We start from the raw sequence: 17,864 nt of genomic DNA on the forward strand, positions 1-17,864 counted from the left end.
GATTGGGTTGGACAAAATATTCTACTGGGCAGAACAGCAGACAAAAAGACATTTGAAGCAATTCCTATGAGGTGCCTGACTAAACTAAGGTATAGAAAACAGTATGGAAAAGGAAAATAAAATTACCACACAACACAAAAGGAGGACAACAGGACACAGGTTCAACTTGAACATAAAAGCCAATTTAGGATTGATGTCACAAACTTTTTCACAAAGTGATCAACATTTGAAACAAAATCTTGGGTAGAATGGTGAAGACAAAAATTATATAATTCTATAAAATTAGCAATCATTAGGGATGGACAATAAATACTGGCCTAACCAGTGATGTCCACATTGTGTGAATGAATAAAAACAATTATGTAAGAACAAAAATTGATGTTGAAGTGGAGTTGGGATAAGGGAGTTTTAGTTAACTACCAAAGTTTCAAATGACCTTGCTTCTCATCAACAGGTCACTCCTAGAATATAAGAGAAGGACTCTTGTCCCCATCCTCAACATACAGGATTAAGATCAATAAATGAACTCTTCCAACCCTTTCCTGCAAAAACTGAGAGTGAAAACTAAGTAAGGACAAAGATACCTAAAGGCCTGAAGCCAACAGGTATTATGGTCTAATACTCCACAGCTACCAAACCCCATCAACAGCAATATCACTCTGCAATTGGACCCAAGATGACCCAGCCCAGCTAACCCAACCCAAGTCTGGAATGATTAACAAGTAGTTGGAATGAGCAAACGTCATACATTGCTGAGCAAGGAAAAAAAAAAGCTGAATTACCACAGGCTTTACATTTGTATTTGGTGGTAGGGTTGGGAGGAGGCTGAGACAAGAGGGGTTTTTCTTTTACAACCCTCAGTGGTACAACAGTATACAGTACATGAATATGTGCAACATTGTATACAAGCTCCCTGAACAAGCCTAGTAAGGATTCATCGACATTGTATATGCTCCAAGAGATATCTGATTATAACATATTGCTTAGTTTTCCATTGTACTTAAACAAGCCAAGCATAAAATTTACATCAAAGCGGAGTGAGAGACTGGCAACCTCTGGTTATGGCAACTCCCTTTCTATGACTGATTCAGAGGCTGACAAACAGTTCCTCTCCTAGAAACTGATTGAGTGAAATGGGAAGAGGCTGGAATATTTACTTCACTCTCCAATGGATACAGATTTGAAAAGCAGTGCCCAGTTCATAGAGGTTGGGGAGGGGAGGCAAGGTTAGATTTACTGCAGACCAGATTCATTGTTCTTTCAAAGCTGCACATCCACAAAAAGAGCTCTGCAGCATTGACAGTGGGTAGGGGGTGGGGGCATCCAATATCTAGCTGATAAAAACTTACATTTCTGGTGCCTCTTAAACCATTCTGGGATGAGGATCACATCTGCTGCCCCAATCACTTTTATAGATTTTGGTTCTTTTAAAGCAGTTGCTACTTGCTTACTTCCCTCCAGGGGTGTAATTACTGGTGCATGATGCCTGTCTACCATTACAAGTTCTTCACTGAGAGTTTTCCTCATGCCCGGTACAACATTCCATTCCGGCAGCAACTCAGAACTGTTATAACTGAACACACCTCTCATCTCTGTTCAGCTTTCCCAGCAGAACCAAAAGCTCTTTCAAGCAACAGTTACAATCTCACTGGAACAATTAAGATTCATTTCCTGTTCATTTTACATCCCAATTTAAGCAATCTGCTCCAGTGGCTTCAGCATGAACCACTTCACTGCTCCCAGATAAATCTTTAACAAGATTCTATAATTTTAAGATCCCCTCGACCAGTCGGTCCTAGAAGTTCTTTACTGAAGCCTGCTCATTGCTGAATTCCCATTCTCCATCTATTCTGGAGGGACAAGAGGTAATCAGGGACTCAGGGCAGCTGTTTTCATCAGTACACCAGGGTCAGTAGAGTGCGTCTTGTAAAAAAAAAATCTTGTTCCAGATTCAGCTTTGGGATTCAGACCACCCTTGAGTCCCGTCAATGCTTGAAGCAAATTCCAAAAACACAACTTCATGAAAACCAGGTCAGTACTATTACAAATGTCCTTCCAATGAGCTCCATATGTTGGAACTGAGAATCTGGGACAGGGCGTGTAGTGTGCACACTACCAGCCTGTCTAGGCTCACGAACAAGAAATAGCCACCTGCTGAGTGAGCTCTGAGAACCATACCTCAGCAAGAAACATCCATATTCAGGAGAGGAAGACACTGGGAAGCAAAAGAAATTTATCAGTGAAAATGAACCTCCAATTCCTGTATGGTGGATCATGCCAGGTACCAACAATGAATGAATGGCAGTCAGAGGCAGGGAACCAGCTGTATAAATTGGGGAGGGGGGGGGGGGAGAAGAGAGGAGGAATGGACTCCAGGGTGGTCTGAATCCCAAAGCTGAATTTCCTTGGCCCCAGATAAACCTGCAACTAGACCTTTTTTACAAGATTCACTCCACTGACGCTGGTAAATCTGTACTGAAACATGGCTACCTTGTCCCAACAAGAAGTGATATAACCGGAATACGTGACTGAAAAGTACAAGCTGTATGAGCATTTAGGAAAAGGTTTCTGTCAAGATTTATCCCAGACACCGTCATGATACCTCAAGTTCTTACATTGGTTAATGAAGAGTGTGGTTATTCCACTTTTAAATACAAAAAATGATTTGATGCTTGACAAAACAAATTTAAAACTGGCATAACCTTCGGTTTACTACAGTAAGAGTAAAAAAAAAATTAATTGCTTTATTTCCAAACCCCTCCTCTGCACAAATGACCCTACACAGAATTACTGAATGATTACATGGCAAAGATAGGCTGGTAAAAATACTCTATAAAACAATTATCTAATAGGGCAGACTGGAGACAGCAGTGAGCAATGAGATCAGTAAAACTACACTATCAGACTGAAGGCGAACTTCAACCCCAGCTCAGTAAAGCTTCACTAGCAGACTGCAGGATATCTTCAACCCTGGTTCAGTAAAGCTTCACCAACAGACTGCCAGATGGTCTCCATAGCCCCCAGGCCAGTAAAGCTTCACCATGAGGCTGCCAGATGATTTCTACCCGTTTCCCATGGGTCAGTAGTTACTGTTTTGTGCAGTGAAGAGAGGGCTACAACCTCAAAATGTGTGTTTGCGCCAGAGCTGCTCAAGAATGGTCTAATGTGTTGCAAACGGAGCAATGTGGCAGCCTCTTCCACTGGGCTATGAAAGCTGGGTTGCCTCTACATCCTAACGATCCTGGTGAGGAAAAAGCTGAAGCATTCCAGAAACCCTTCCTATAATGGGGTGCCCAAACTGCACATAATACTCCAGCCTTGACCTAACCAACCTCTTGTGTAAATTCAGCATCACTTCCTATTACATTCATATCTCATATATAAAACCCAGAATTTCATTTGACTTTTTGCCCATTTATAAAGATTGCTTTATCTGTACTCATTTTGCCACAATCTTATCATTTAGGCTGTATTTTTGGTCAATGACTTTTACCCAAATTTAAACTTGATGTTTTTCGACATGTCACCTGTCTGCCCACTCTGCTGGCCTATTTCTGCCTGCCACAATTTGCCAGGTCCCTAATTTAGCATCCGCAATCTTAGAGATAGTTCTTCCTGTGCTTGCAGTCAAATCATTTTTATATAAATGTTAAACAGAGGCCCCAGCACAGATCCCTAGGGCAACCTACATCATTCCTTTTTCTCTCTTTTGATGCTTTTTTTCTCCTATGTGGTTTTCCCCTTTAAAACCAGCTTTCTTGTAATAATATCACTACCTAACCAACTTCCAATATCAAATCCAAGTAACAGCAATACCGACAGTGCATTATTGCCGACACTAAGCCGCTAACCCTCCACCTCCCCACCCCAATCACCCATATCAGCCCTCGTACCTGAAATGGGCCTGCAATGAAATAACTCTATTCTGCCCAAGCAGGGCCTGAAACCACAACCACTCCGAGAAAGCATTACCAACGAAGCCAGGTAGTCACTAATAGTCATTAGTGGTTGCTGGGGCAGTGTAGATTCATTCTTCCAATACATACAATGGATATTGGGATCAAAATGGAGAAAAATTGGAGAGCAATATTGTTGTGTATTTGATGTACTATTTAATAAGCATCTTTATGGATGCTGAATACTGTATGGATAGCCTGACTGGTACAGCTAACTCACCCAAAGTAAAGAATAGAGTCCATGACCACCCAAGTCTATATCTCAGTATCTCACCTAGTGGTGCATTGAGCCCTTAATTTAAATAACATATTTTTAGTGTTATAATAAAGAATGTGTTAATTTTACTGGGCTTGAATGTTCCACTTGATGTGAAACCACACTGGTTTGTGCTGTAGGCTTATCAGACTAACAGAAAAGGAATGAAAGAGAAAAACGTATAACAGCTGATCTCAATGACCAGAACAGAGATGAGGATAAAACCAGTAAAGGTTCCCACTACTACCTGCCATCAGCTACCACCCTGCCACATTGAAACATTCCACCATATTGGCTGTCTAGTTTCATGATGCTCTCAGAAAGCAAGTGAACAGAACCTTGGTGCCAAAGTGGGAGGGAAAGTGTGTGTGGGACTAGGATGCAAACCAGGTCTAATTAGAGACTCCACCTCCACCCCCCAAACAAACCCAGGACTCCCATTCAGTTTCAGCAGATGAAATACACACTCCATTTTATTGGCGCTACATGTATAAAACAGCAACGAGCTCTGGAAATCCACTCCGACACACCCAACGTAAAAATGGCCATTATTCCCATTATATGTCGAAACACAGATCCACGATTTGGCAGATGAGGACAATCCCCCACTCTGTGGCAGCCTCTATACCTGTATTTTTCACCAGAGCCCAGGGACTCTGCAACAATTGGATGCTTTCAGCCTCTGTTCCAGCCTGGTGTTAATATGATGTTACTTTAATGAAACAGTCTTTGTCACTCCACTCAATACTTTGACATGATTCTGTTAAGAGAAAAAAATCGCATAATACCAAGTGCTTTATTTTCATTAGTGGGAAAGAAACCTGGTAGCTCAACAGGTTGGAAGAAGCTGGCAAGACTGCTCACACCTGCAATGTCCCAGGGTACAATCCTCATAATTATGAGTGCTTGTTAAAACAAAATTTAAACAAAAAACCCACAAAAGGCAATTTCACTTTCTGTAAGTGTTGCCATAGGGATAACCTGGTACTGTGGTCAGTACGGCACTTCAATACAAGCACTGCAGGAAGGGAAATACTTGTGCTGGATTTCAAGGACGATCATTGTCACGCACTGAAGTATTTCAATGTTATATTCATATATCCATCATTCATTGAATGTTACACAGCTGTTGATTGCACAAAAAGGGTAAAAAATAAACAGCAAAGTAAGCCACAAATGACAAGGCAAACGAACTCAATTGTATGCCAGAGTGCGTCGCCCTACAAACGGAACTTCACCCTGTTCAGACAGGCTGATCACAGACGGGCTGCATTGACTGCTGTGGTGTTGAGATGTACAGAATGTTTCAGTTCCCTCTGCAGTGAAGCTACGGTTGGGTAGAAACAATTGACTTTTGTTCTCCTGGGTTAGTAATGGGTATATCAGCCATGCTTCTCCCACTTGCTATCCCGAAAAGTGCTGTGGTAGACAGGGCAGATTGCGATGAATCCTATGGTCAAACAGCCTGACTGCACTAAATGGCTGCTTTTGCACTTGGCGAGGGACTAGAGGATAGCAGACACCTGTAGAATCATACTACAGCACTAGGCAAAACCCTTTAGGAGAGAAAGGGTGAAACCTGAGAGAAGCATAACAGAATACAAAAAGAGCACTGAGCACTGCCAGGTACTCAATGCCAGCTCTGCAAATCTACATTTCAGCCTTTACATTAATTTGTACAAAACAAAATCATTCAATTCTCAACAGACAATGGGCTACTCAACCCACAATAAAGTCAGAGGTGGATGGCTGGACAGTCAGTGAGGGTAAACTCTAGACTAGATACTGTCACAGAGACAGTGTAGACAACCCGCAGATTAGACACTGTTGCAGGGGAGAGTACAGGCTACCCCCTAGGCTAGACACAGTCACAGGGACAGTAAAGGTCACCCCCTAGACTAGACACAGTCACTGGGGAGAGTGCAGGCCACCTCTCGGCTAGACACGGTCACAGGGGAGAGTGCAGGTCAACCCCTAGATTAAACACAGTCACAGGGGAGAGTGCAAGCCACCCCTAGACTAGACACAGTCACAGGGGAGAGTGCAGGCCACCCCTAGGTAGACACAGTCACAGGGACAGTAAAGGTCACCCCCTAGACTAGACACAGTTACTGGGGAGAGCGCAGGCCACCCCCTAGACTAGACACAGGGGAGAATGCTGGCCACCTCTCGGCTAGACACAGTCACAGGGGAGAGTGCAGGCCACCCCCGGGCTAGACACAGTCACTGGGGAGAGTGCAGGCCTCCACCTAGGCTAGACACAGTCACAGGGACAGTAAAGGTCACCCCCTAGACTAGACACAGTCACTGGGGAGAGTGCAGGCCACCCCTAGGCTAGACACAGTCACAGGGACAGTAAAGGTCACCCCCTAGACTAGACACAGTCACTGGGGAGAGTGCAGGCCACCCCTAGACTAGACACAGTCACAGGGACAGTAAAGGTCACCCCCTAGACTAGACACAGTCACAGGGGAGAGTGCAGGCCACCCCTAGACTAGACACAGTCACAGGGGAGAGTACAGGCCACCCCTAGGCTAGACACAGTCACAAGGACAGTAAAGGTCACCCCCTAGACTAGACACAGTCACAGGGGAGAGTACAGGCCACCCCTAGGCTAGACACAGTCACAGGGGAGAGTACAGGCCACCCCTAGACTAGACACAGTCACAGGGGAGAGTACAGGCCACCCCTAGACTAGACACAGTCACAGGGGAGAGTACAGGCCACCCCTAGACTAGACACAGTCACAGGGAGAGTACAGGCCACCTCTCGGTTAGACACAGTCACAGGGGAGAGTACAGGCCTCCCCCTAGACTAGACACAGTCACAGGGGAGAGTGCAGGCCACACCCTCGACTAGACACAGTCACAGGGGAGAGTGCAGGCCACACCCTCGACTAGATACAGTCACTGGGGAGAGTGCAGGTCACCCCCTGGACTAGACACAGTCACAGGGGAGTGCAGGCCTCCCCCTAGACTAGACACAGTCACAGGGGAGAGTGCAGGTCACCCCCTAGACTAGACACATGGGAGAGTGCAGGTCACCTCTCGGCTAGACACAGTCACAGGGGAGAGTGCAGGTCACCCCCTAGACTAGACACATGGGAGAGTGCAGGTCACCTCTCGGCTAGATACAGTCACGGGGAGAGTGCAGGTCACCCCCCAAGACTAGACACAGGGGAGAGTGCAGGCCACACCCTAGACTAGACTCAGTCACAGGGGAGAGTGCAGGTCACCCCCTAGACTAGACACAGGGGAGTGCAGGCCACCTCTCGGCTAGACACAGTCACAGAGGAGAGTGCAGGTCACCTCCTAGACTAGACACAAAGTAGAGTGCAGGCCACCCCCTAGACTAGACACAGTCGCAGGGGAGAGTGCAGGCCACCCCCTAGACTAGACACAGGGGAGAGTGCAGGTCACCCCCTAGACTAAACACAGTCACAGGGGAGAATGCAGGTCACCCCGTAGACTAGACACAGGGGAGAGTGCAGGCCTCCCCCTAGACTAGACACAGTCACAGGGGAGAGTGCAGGTCACCCCTAGACTAGACACAGTCGCAGGGGCAGTAAAGGTCACCCCCTAGACTAGACACAGTCACAGGGGAGAGTGCAGGCCACCTCCTAGGATAGACACAGTCACAGGGGAGAGTGCAGGTCACCCCTAGACTAGACACAGTCACAGGGGAGAGTGGAGGCCACATCATCTCTGGGCATTTGCAGCTGTTTCCTTTTTTTCTGTCTCTGGGTGTTTTAGGCTTGATATTGTCCACTGTGTTTTTATTCCACCTTGGTCCAACATAAACCAATCCAACCGACAGACAGAAACTGACTTGGGTGGTGGGTTCGGGGGAGAAACAACAGCAAAGGGGGAAAACTTAAAAGAAGCAGGTTACAAAAGAATGGATGCAGCTTTACATAAACACTGATCAACAGTTCATTCTATGCTTTACACTGACAGAGAGCGGCTCTGCTAACATCCTGGGACTGGAGCCCGTCAGAGAGCCTCCTGGTTCGAGCTGAGGTACTCCTCTGGCCGCTTGTGTGCTTCAAGGGCCTTTATAGTGTACACATCCTGAGGCAGGTCTGACTTCCGGCGTAATAAAGCCTTCTCTTTCTTTATTTCCTTCTTCACCTGGAGAAACAGGAGTTTTCAGTCAGTATTAACAGGACTGGGGCTTTCCATCACTATTAATTAAGACCAGTGTTTACTGAGACTCTATCATTCTGCTGATAGCCCAGCAAAGTGACTCAATGCTGCAGTTTTAGCCAAGGAAAGGCAGGAATTGATGTTCACTTCAGCATTTAACATGCATAAAACCTCTAGGCTGAACTACTGCTCACTGGACTAGTAATCCAGAGGCACAGGCTAATACTCTGGGGACTGGGGTTCAAATCCCATCATGGCAGCTGGTGGGATTTAAATTCAACTAATAAATCTGGAATTGAGAGACAGTCTCAGGAATGGTGACCATGAAACTATCTTCAATTGTTGTAAGGGCCCATCTGGTTCACTAATTTCCTTTAGGGAAGGAAATCTGCCGCCTACCTGGTCTGGCCTACATGTGGCTCCAGACCCACAGCAATGTGGTTGACTCTGAAATTCCCTCTGAAATGGCTTATCAAATGGCTACAAAGCCTAAAAGGAACAAAACTGGACGGACCACTGGACATTGATCAAGTCATCGGAAATGACAATGGCAAACTCAGCCCTGTCAACCCTGCAAAGTCCTCCTTATTAACATCTGGGGGTTTGTATCAAAATTGAGAGAGCTGTCTCACAGACTAGTCAAACAACAGCCTGACATAGTCATCCTCATGGAATCATACCTTACAGATAATGTCCCAGACACCACCATCACCATCCCTGGATGTGTCCTGCCCCACCAGCAGGGCAGGCTCAGCAGAGGTGGCGTCATAGTGGTATACAGTCCGGATGGAGTTACCGTGGGAGTCCTCAACATCGATTCCGAGGTCTCATGCGAGGTCAAACATGGACACAGAAACCTCCTGCCGATTACCACGTACCACCCTTCCTCAGCTGATCAGTCAGTACTCCTCCATGTTGAACATCACTTGGAGGAAACACGCACGGAGGCTGGCAAGGGCACAGAATGTACTCTGGGTGGGGGACTTCAAATGTCCATTACCAAGAGTGGCTCGGTAGCGCCACTACAGAACAAACTGGCCAAGTCCTAAAGGACATAGCTGCTAGACTGGGTCTACGGCAGGTGTTGAGGGAACCAACAAGAGGGAAATACAAACTTGACATTATCCTCACCAACCTGCCTGCCTTAGATGCATCTGTCCATGACAGTATAGGTAGGAGTGATCACTGCATAGTCCTTGTGGAGACGAAGTCCTCCCTTCACATTGAGGATACCCTCCATCATGTGGTGCTACCCACGTGCTAAATGGGATAGATTTCGAACAGACCTAGCAACTCAAGACTGGGCATCCATGAGGCACTGTGGGCCATCAGCAGCAGCAGAATTGTACTAAACACTATCTGTAACCTCATGGCCTGGCATATCCCCCACTCTAACATTACCAACAAGCCATGGGATCAACCCTGGCTCAATGAAGAGTGCAGGAAGGCATGCCAGGAGCAACACCAGGCATATCTAAAAATGAGGTGTCAACCTGGTGAAGCTATAACACAGGATTACTTGCATGCCAAACAGCATAAGCAGCAAGTGATAGACAGAGCTAAGCAATCCGACAACCAACGGATCACATCTAAGCTCTGTAGGCCTGCCACATCCAGTCATAAATAGTGTTGTACACTTAAATAACTCACTGGAAGAGGAGGCTACACAAATATCCCCAACCTATCAGTGCAAAATATAAGGCTGAAGCATTTGCTACAATCTTCAGTCAGAAGAGCAGGGTGGATAATCCATCTTAGCCTCCTCTGGAGGTCCCCAGCATGACAGTTGCCAGTCTTCAGCCAATTCGATTCACTCCACATGACATCAAGATACGGCTGAAGGCACTGGATACTGCAAAGGCTATGGGCCCTGACAATATTCCGGCAATAGTACTGAAGACCTGTGCTCCAGAACTTGCCGCGCCCTTAGCCAAGCTGTTCCAGTACAGCTACAACAATGTCACCTACCCAGCAAAGTGGAAAATTGCCCAGGCATGTCCTGTACACAAAAAGCAAGACAAATCCAACCTGGCCAATTAATACCCCATCAGTCTACTCTCGACCATCAACAATGTGATGGAAGACGTCATCGACAGTGCTATCAAATGGCAGTTACTCAGCAATAAACTGCTCACTGACACTCAGCTCACGAATGCTCGGGTAGGGTTCCACCAGGGCCACTCAGCTCCTGACCTCATTACTACCTTGGTCTAAACATGGATGAAAGAGCCAAACTCTAGAGATGAGACAAGGGTGACTACCCTTGACATCAAGGCAGCATTTGACAGAATTTTTTTTTTCTTATTCATTCTTACGATGTGGGCATCGCTGGCTGGGCCAGCATTTATTGTCCATCCCTAGTTGCCTTTAAGGTGGTGGTGAGCTGCCTTCTTGAACCGCTGCAGTCCATTTGGTGTAGGTACACCCACAGTGCTGTTAGGAAGGGAGTTTCAGGATTTTGACCCAGCGACATTGAAAGGATGGCAACACATTCCCAAGTCAGGATGGTGAGTGACTTGGAAGGGAACTTCTTCGTGGTGGCGTTCCCATATATCTGCTACCCTTGTCCTTCACATGGTAGTGGCCGTGGGTTTGGGAGATGGTGTCGGAGGAGCCTTGGTGAATTTATGCAGTGCATCTTGTGGATGGTACACACCGCTGCTATTGTGTGTCAGTGGTGGAGTGAGTGAATGTTTATCGATGTGGTGCCAATCAAGCAGGCTGCTTTGTCCTGAATGGTGTCAAGCTTCTTGAGTGTTGTGAGAGCTGCACTCATCCAGGCAAGTGGGGAGTATGCCATCACACTCCTGACTTATTCCTTGTTGAAGGTGGACAAGCTTTGGGGCGTCAGGAGGTGGGCTACTCACTGCATGATTCCTAGCCTTTCACCTGCTCTTGTAGCCACAGTGACTAGTCCAGTTCTGTTTTGGGTCAATGGTAACCCCCAGGATGTTGATAGTGGGGGATTTAGTGATGGTAATGCCATTGAACATCAAGGGGCAATGGCTGGATTCTCTCTCGTTAGATTTGATCATTGGCTGACACTTGTGTGACGTGAATGTTACTTGCCACTTGTCAGCCCAAGCCTGAATATTGTCCAGGTCTTGCTGCATTTGGACATGGATTGCTTCAGTATCTGAGAAGTCACAAATAGTGCTGAACATTGTGCAATCATCAACGAATATCCTCACTTCTGACCTTATGATGGAAAGAAGGTCATTGATGAAGCAGTTGAAGATGGCTGGCCCTCGGACACTACCCTGAGGAACTCATGGTGATGCCCTGCAGCTGAGATGACCGACCTCCAACAACCACAACCATCTTCCTTTGTGCTCGGTATGACTCCAACCAGCAGAGAGTTCCCCCCCACCCCGATTCTCACTGACTCCAGTTTTGCAAGGGCTCCTTGATGCCACACTCAGTCAAATATGGCCTTGATGTCAAGGGCAGTCACTCTCACCTCACCTCTGGAGTTCAGCTCTTTTGTCCATGCTTGAACCAAGGCTGTGAAGAGGTCAGGAGCTAAGTGGCCCTGGTGGAACCCAAAATGAGCATCAGTGAGCAGGTTATTGCTAAGCAAGTGCCACTTGATATCACTGTTGTTGACCCCTTCCATTACTTTACTGATGATCGAGAGTAGACTGATGAGGCCGTAATTGGCTGGTTTGGATTTGTCCTGCTTTTTGTGTACAGGATATATCTGGGCAATTTTCCACATAGCCGGGTAGATGCCAGTGTTGTAGCTGTACTGGAACAGCTTGGCTAGGGGTGCGACAAGTTCTGGAGCACAAGTCTTCGGTACTATTGCCGGAATATAATCAGGGCCCACAGCCTTTGCAGTATCCAGTGCCTTCAGCTGTTTCTTGATATCATGTGGAATGAATCGAATTGGCTGAAGGCTGGCATCTATGATGCTGGGGACCTCCGGAGGAGGCAGAGATGGATCATCCACTCGGCACTTCTGGCTGAGGATTGTAACAAATGCTTCAGCCTTATCTTTTGCATTGATGTGCTGGGCTCCCCCATCATTGAGGATGGGGATATTTGTGGAGCCTCCTCCTGCAGTGAGTTGTTAAATTGTCCACCACCATTCACAACTGGATGTGGCTAGACCACAAAGTTTAGATCTGATCCATTGGTTGTGGGATCGCTTAGCTCTGTCTATCACTTGCTGCTTATGCTGCTTGGCACGCAAGTAGTTCTGTGTTATAGCTTCACCAGCCTGGTGCTGCTCCTGGCATGCCCTCCTGCACTGTTCATTGAACCAGGGTTGATCCCCTGGCTTGATGGTAATGGTAGATTGGGAGGATATGACGGATCATGGTGTTACAGATGGATGCCCAGTCTTGAGCTGCTAGATCTGTTCAAAATCTATCCCATTTAGCACGGTGGTAGTGCCATACAACATGATGGAGGGTATCCTCAATGTGAAAGCGGGATTTTGTCTCCACAACAACTGTGCAGTGGCCACTCCTACCGATGCTGTTATGGACAGATGCATCTGCGGCAGGGCAGGTTGGTGAGGATGAGGTCAAATATGTTTTTCCCTCTTGTTGGTTCCCTCACAACCTTCCGCAGACCCAGTTTAGCAGCTATGTCATTTAGGAAATGGCCAGCTCGGTCAGTAGTGATGCTACCGAGCCACTCTCGGTGATGGACTTTGAAGTTCCCCCATCCAGAGTACATTCTGCGCCCTTGCCACCCTCAGTGCCTCCTCCAAGTGGTGTTCAACATGGAGGAACACTGATTCATCAGCTGAGGGAGGGCGGTATGTGGTAATCAGCAGGAGGTTTCCTTGCCCATGTTTGACCTGATGTCATGAGACTTCATGGGGGTCCAGAGTCGATGTTGAGGACTCCGAAGGCAGGTTCCTCCTGCCTGTACACCACTGTGCCGTCACCTCTGCAGGGCTTGTCCTGCCGTTGGGACAGGACATACCCAGGGATGGTGATGGCGTTGTCTGAGTCATTATCCATGAGGATGACTATGCCAGGCTGCTCCTTGCCTAGTCTGTGAGACAGCTCTCCCAATTTTGGCACTCGCCCTCAGATGTTAGCAAGTAGGACTTTGCAGGGTCAACAGGGCTGCGATTGCCATTGCCATTGTAGTTTCCGGTGCCTAGGTCGATGCTGGGTGGTCCATCTGGTTTCGTTCCTTTTTATGACTTTGTGGTGGTTTGTTACAACTGAATGGCTTGCTTGGCCATTTCAGAGTGCATGTGTGGGTCTAGGGTTCCGTGTAGACCATACCAGGTGAGGATGACAGATTTTCTTCCCTAAAGGGCATTAGTGAACCCCCAGCTGGGTTTTTACAACAATCGACAATGGTTCCATGGTCATCGTTAGACCTTTAATTCCAGATTTTTACTGAATTCAAATTCCACCATCTGCTGTGGTGAGATTCGAACCCAGCATTACCCTGGGTACCTGGATTACCAATCCAGCGACAACACCACTGTGCTATTGCCTCCCTTATGTGGCATCAAGGAGCTCTAGCAAAACTGCAGTCAATGGGAATCAGGGGAAAACTCTCTACTGGTTGGAAGTCATACCTAGCACAAAGGGAGATGGTTGTAGTTGTTGAAGGTCAATCATCTCTGCCCTGGGATATCGACGCAGGAGTTCCTCAGGGTAGTGTACCAGGCCCAACCATCTTCAGCTGCTTAATTAATTACTTTTCCTACATCATAAGATTAGAAGTGGGCATGTTCGCTGATGATTGCACAATGTTCAGGACCATTTGTGACTCCTCAGATACTGAAGTAGTCCATGTCCATATGCGGCAAAATCTGAACAATATACAGGCTTGGCTGATAAGTGGTAAGTAACATTCATGCCACACAATGCCAGGCAATGACCATATCCAACAAGAGAGAATACAACTATCGTCCCTTGACATTCAATATCATTACCATCGGTGAATGGCGGTGGCATAGTGGCATTGTCATGGGACTCATGTTCCAGAGACCCTGGGGACCTGGGCTCGCATCCCACCATGGCAGATGGTGAAATCTGAATTTAATAAAAAGTCTCATGATGACTATGAAACCATTGCAGATTGTCGTAAAAACCCATCTGAGTTACTAATGTTCTTTAGGGAAGGAAATCCGTCATCCTTACCTAGTCTAGCCTGTGTATGACTCTTAAATGCCCTCTGAACAAGAGCAAATAGGGATGGCCAATAAATGTTGGCCTAGCTAGCAACAACCACATCCCGTAAATGAATAAAATATCATTCTGAGGGTTACCATTCACCAGAAACTGAAACTTATTATTTATTTATTTTTCGTAATTGGGACACATGCATCATTAAATAGACAAACATTTATTGCCCATCCCTAATTGCCCTTGGGAAGGTGGTGGTGAGCTGCCTTCTTGAACCGCTGCAGTCCATGTGGTGTAGGTACACCCACAGTGCTGTTAGGGAGAAGGTTCCAGGATTTTGACCCAGCGACAGTGTAGGAATGGCAATATATTTCCAAGTCAGGATGGTGAGCGGCTTGGAGGGGAACTTCCATGCGGTGGTGTTCCTATGCATCTGCTGCCCTTGTCCTTCTAGACGGTAGTGGTCGTGGGTTTGGAAGGTGCTGCTTAAGGAGCCTCAATGAGTTCCTGCAGAATATCTTGTAGATGGTAAACACTGCAGCTACTGTGCGTTAGTGGTGGGGTGAGTGAATGTTTGTGGAAGGGGTGTCAATCAAGTTTTGTCCTAGATAGTGTCAAGCTTCGAATGCTGTTGGAGTTGCACTTATCCAGGCAAGTGGAGAGTATTCCACTATACTCCTGACTTGTACCTTGTAGATTGTGGATAGACTCTGGGAAGCCAGGAAATGAGTTACTCGCCACAGGATTCCTAGCCTCTGACCTGCTCTTGTAGCCACTGTATTTATATCACAGAACCTTAACGGCAAAGGAGGCCATTCGGCCCATCATGTTTGCACCAGCTCTCCAAATGAGCATTATGACCTAGTTCCATTACGCTACCTTTTCCCTGTACCCTTGCACATTGTTTCTCTTCAAATAAATCATCTAATGCCCTCGAGTGCTCCGCTTGAACCTACCTTCACCACACTTCCAGGCAGTACCTTCCAGACCAGAGCCACTCAATGTGTGAAAATTTTTTCTCATGTCACATTTGCTTCTTTTGCAAATCACTTTAAATCTGCGCCCTCTTGTGCTTGAGCCTTTTACGAGTGGGAACAGCTTCTCCCTATCTACTCTCTCCAGCCCACTCATGATTTTGAACATCTCTATCAAATCTCCTCTTAGCCGCCTTCTCTCCAAGGGAAACAGTCCCAACCTCTCCAAGCTATCCTCATAGCTGAGGTTTCTCAACCCTGGAACCATTCTTGTAAATTCTTCTGCACTCTCTCTAATGTGTTCACATCCTTCCTATAGCGTGGCACCCAGAACTGTACTCCAGCTGAGTTCTAATGAGCATCTTACATAAATTCAGCATAACCTCTTTGCTCTTGTACTCTATGCCCATATTAATAAAGCTCAGGATACTTCGTGCTTTATTAACTCTTCTCTCCATCTGTCCTGCCACCCCTTCAAAATTTCACCCTTATTTTTTATTGTCTGTCCATGTTCTTCCTACCAAAATGCATCACCTCACACTTCTCCGCATCAAACTTCATCTACCACCTATCTGCCCACTCCACCAACTTGTCTATGCCCTTTTGAAGTTCTACACTGTCCTCACAGTTTACAACACTCCCAAGCATCGTATCATCCACAAACTTTGAAATTGTCCCCTGCACACCAATATTATTAATACACATTAGGAAAAGCAGGGGCCCCAATACCGATCCCTGGGGAACTCCACTCCTCTAGCCCGAAAAATATCCATTGACCATTACTCTGTGTTTCCTATTACTCAGCCAATTTTATATCCACGTTGCTACTGTGCCCTTTTATTCCATGAGCAATAACTTTTCTCACAAGTCTGTTGTGTGGCACTGTGTCAAATACCTTTTCAAAATCCATGTACACCACATCAACAGCATTACCCTCATCGACCTTTTCTGTTACCTCTTCAAAAGACTCCAGCAAGTTAGTTAAACACGATTTCCTCTATATAAATCCACGGTGGCTCTTCCTTATTAACCCATATTTTTCTAATTCTATCCCAAATAATTGTTTCTAGAATCTTAAAGTTAAACTGACTGGTCTGTAATTGCTAGGCTTAACCTTACAACCTTTTTTGAACAAGGGTGTAATGTTTGCAATTCTCCAGTCTTCTGGCACATCCTGAGTTTAGGGAAGACTGAAAAATTACGGCCAGTGCCCCTGAAATGTCTACTCACTTCCTTCAATATCCTTGGATACATCTCATCTGGTCCCAGTGCTGTGTCAACTTCAATTACCGACAGTGTATTCAACACTTGCTCATCAATTTTAAACCCTTCTCCTGACAGAGTTTCCTCATCTGTCACCATGGCCCGGGTAGCATCTACTTCTTGGTAAGGGTGGATGCAAAGTATTCATTTAATACCTCAGCCATGGCCCCTTCATCCATGTGTAAATTCCCTTTTAGGCCCTAATCAGCCCTCCTCCTCCTTTTACCACCCTTTTGCTATTAATATGCCTGTAGAAGACTTTGGGATTCCCCTTTATGGTGGCTGCCAGTCTTTTCTCATAATCCCTCTTTGCTTCTCTAATATGCTTTTTCACCTCTCCTTCTGTATTCCACATTCCACTTGGTTCTAAATTGTATTTTTTACCTGACACCTGTCATAAGCACACTTTTTCTTTATCTTAATTTCTATCTCCTTTTTCATCCAGGGAGCTTAGGAATTGTTATGTCTACCTTTCCCTTTAGATAGAATATACCTTGACTGTGCCTTTTTTGAAGATAGCCCATTGTTTAGCCACAGTTTTCCCTGCCAATCTTTCATTCAAATCTATATGGCCCAGCTCTGTTCTTGCCTCATTGAGGTTGGCTCTCGTCCAGTTAATTATTTTTATGCTGGATTACCTACTGTCCTTTCCTTTCATCATCCTAAAACATATGATATAATGATCCCTTTCTCCTAAATGTTCCCCCTCTGACATTTGATCTACTTGACCCACCTCAGTTCCAAGAACCAGGTCCAACAGTGCATTTCTTCTTGTTGAATTGCACATGTACTGCTGTAGAAAATTCTCCTGAACACAATCAAGGAACTTTTGCCCCTTTACACTACCACTGTCCTGGTCTACATTCAGGTAATTAAAGTCCCCCATTATAACTACTCTATAATGTCTGCATTTCTCTGTAATTTCCCTGCAGATTTCTTCTACTACATCCTTCTAGTTGGTGGCCTATAGGTATACTGAGCAATGTATTTGTTCCTTTTTGTTCCTTAGCCCTAGCCAAATTGACTCTGTCCTTGAACCCTCTGGGACATCCCCGTTCTCCAGCACTGCAATACTCTCCTTAACCAATACCACCAGCCCATCTCCTTTCCCATCTCTTCTGAACACTTTGTACCAGGGAATATTTAACACCCAGTTTTACCCTTCC

At 46.1% G+C, this 17,864-nt stretch overlaps 1 protein-coding gene across 1 annotated transcript in view; it reads right to left on the reverse strand.

Annotated features, from left to right (window-relative positions):
• Nucleotides 1-778: 778 nt before the first annotated feature.
• Nucleotides 779-17,864, reverse strand: part of ppp2r5d (protein phosphatase 2, regulatory subunit B', delta) — a 240,946-nt gene continuing 223,860 nt past the window's right edge. Inside the window, exon 16 of the mRNA XM_041187627.1 lies at nucleotides 779-8,342. Coding sequence (XP_041043561.1) covers nucleotides 8,205-8,342 — 138 coding nt within the window. The 3' untranslated portion in view covers nucleotides 779-8,204. The remainder of the gene's footprint in view (nucleotides 8,343-17,864) is intronic.

The sequence above is a fragment of the Carcharodon carcharias genome, chromosome 5 (genome assembly GCF_017639515.1).
Source record: "Carcharodon carcharias isolate sCarCar2 chromosome 5, sCarCar2.pri, whole genome shotgun sequence".
NCBI lineage: Eukaryota > Metazoa > Chordata > Chondrichthyes > Lamniformes > Lamnidae > Carcharodon > Carcharodon carcharias.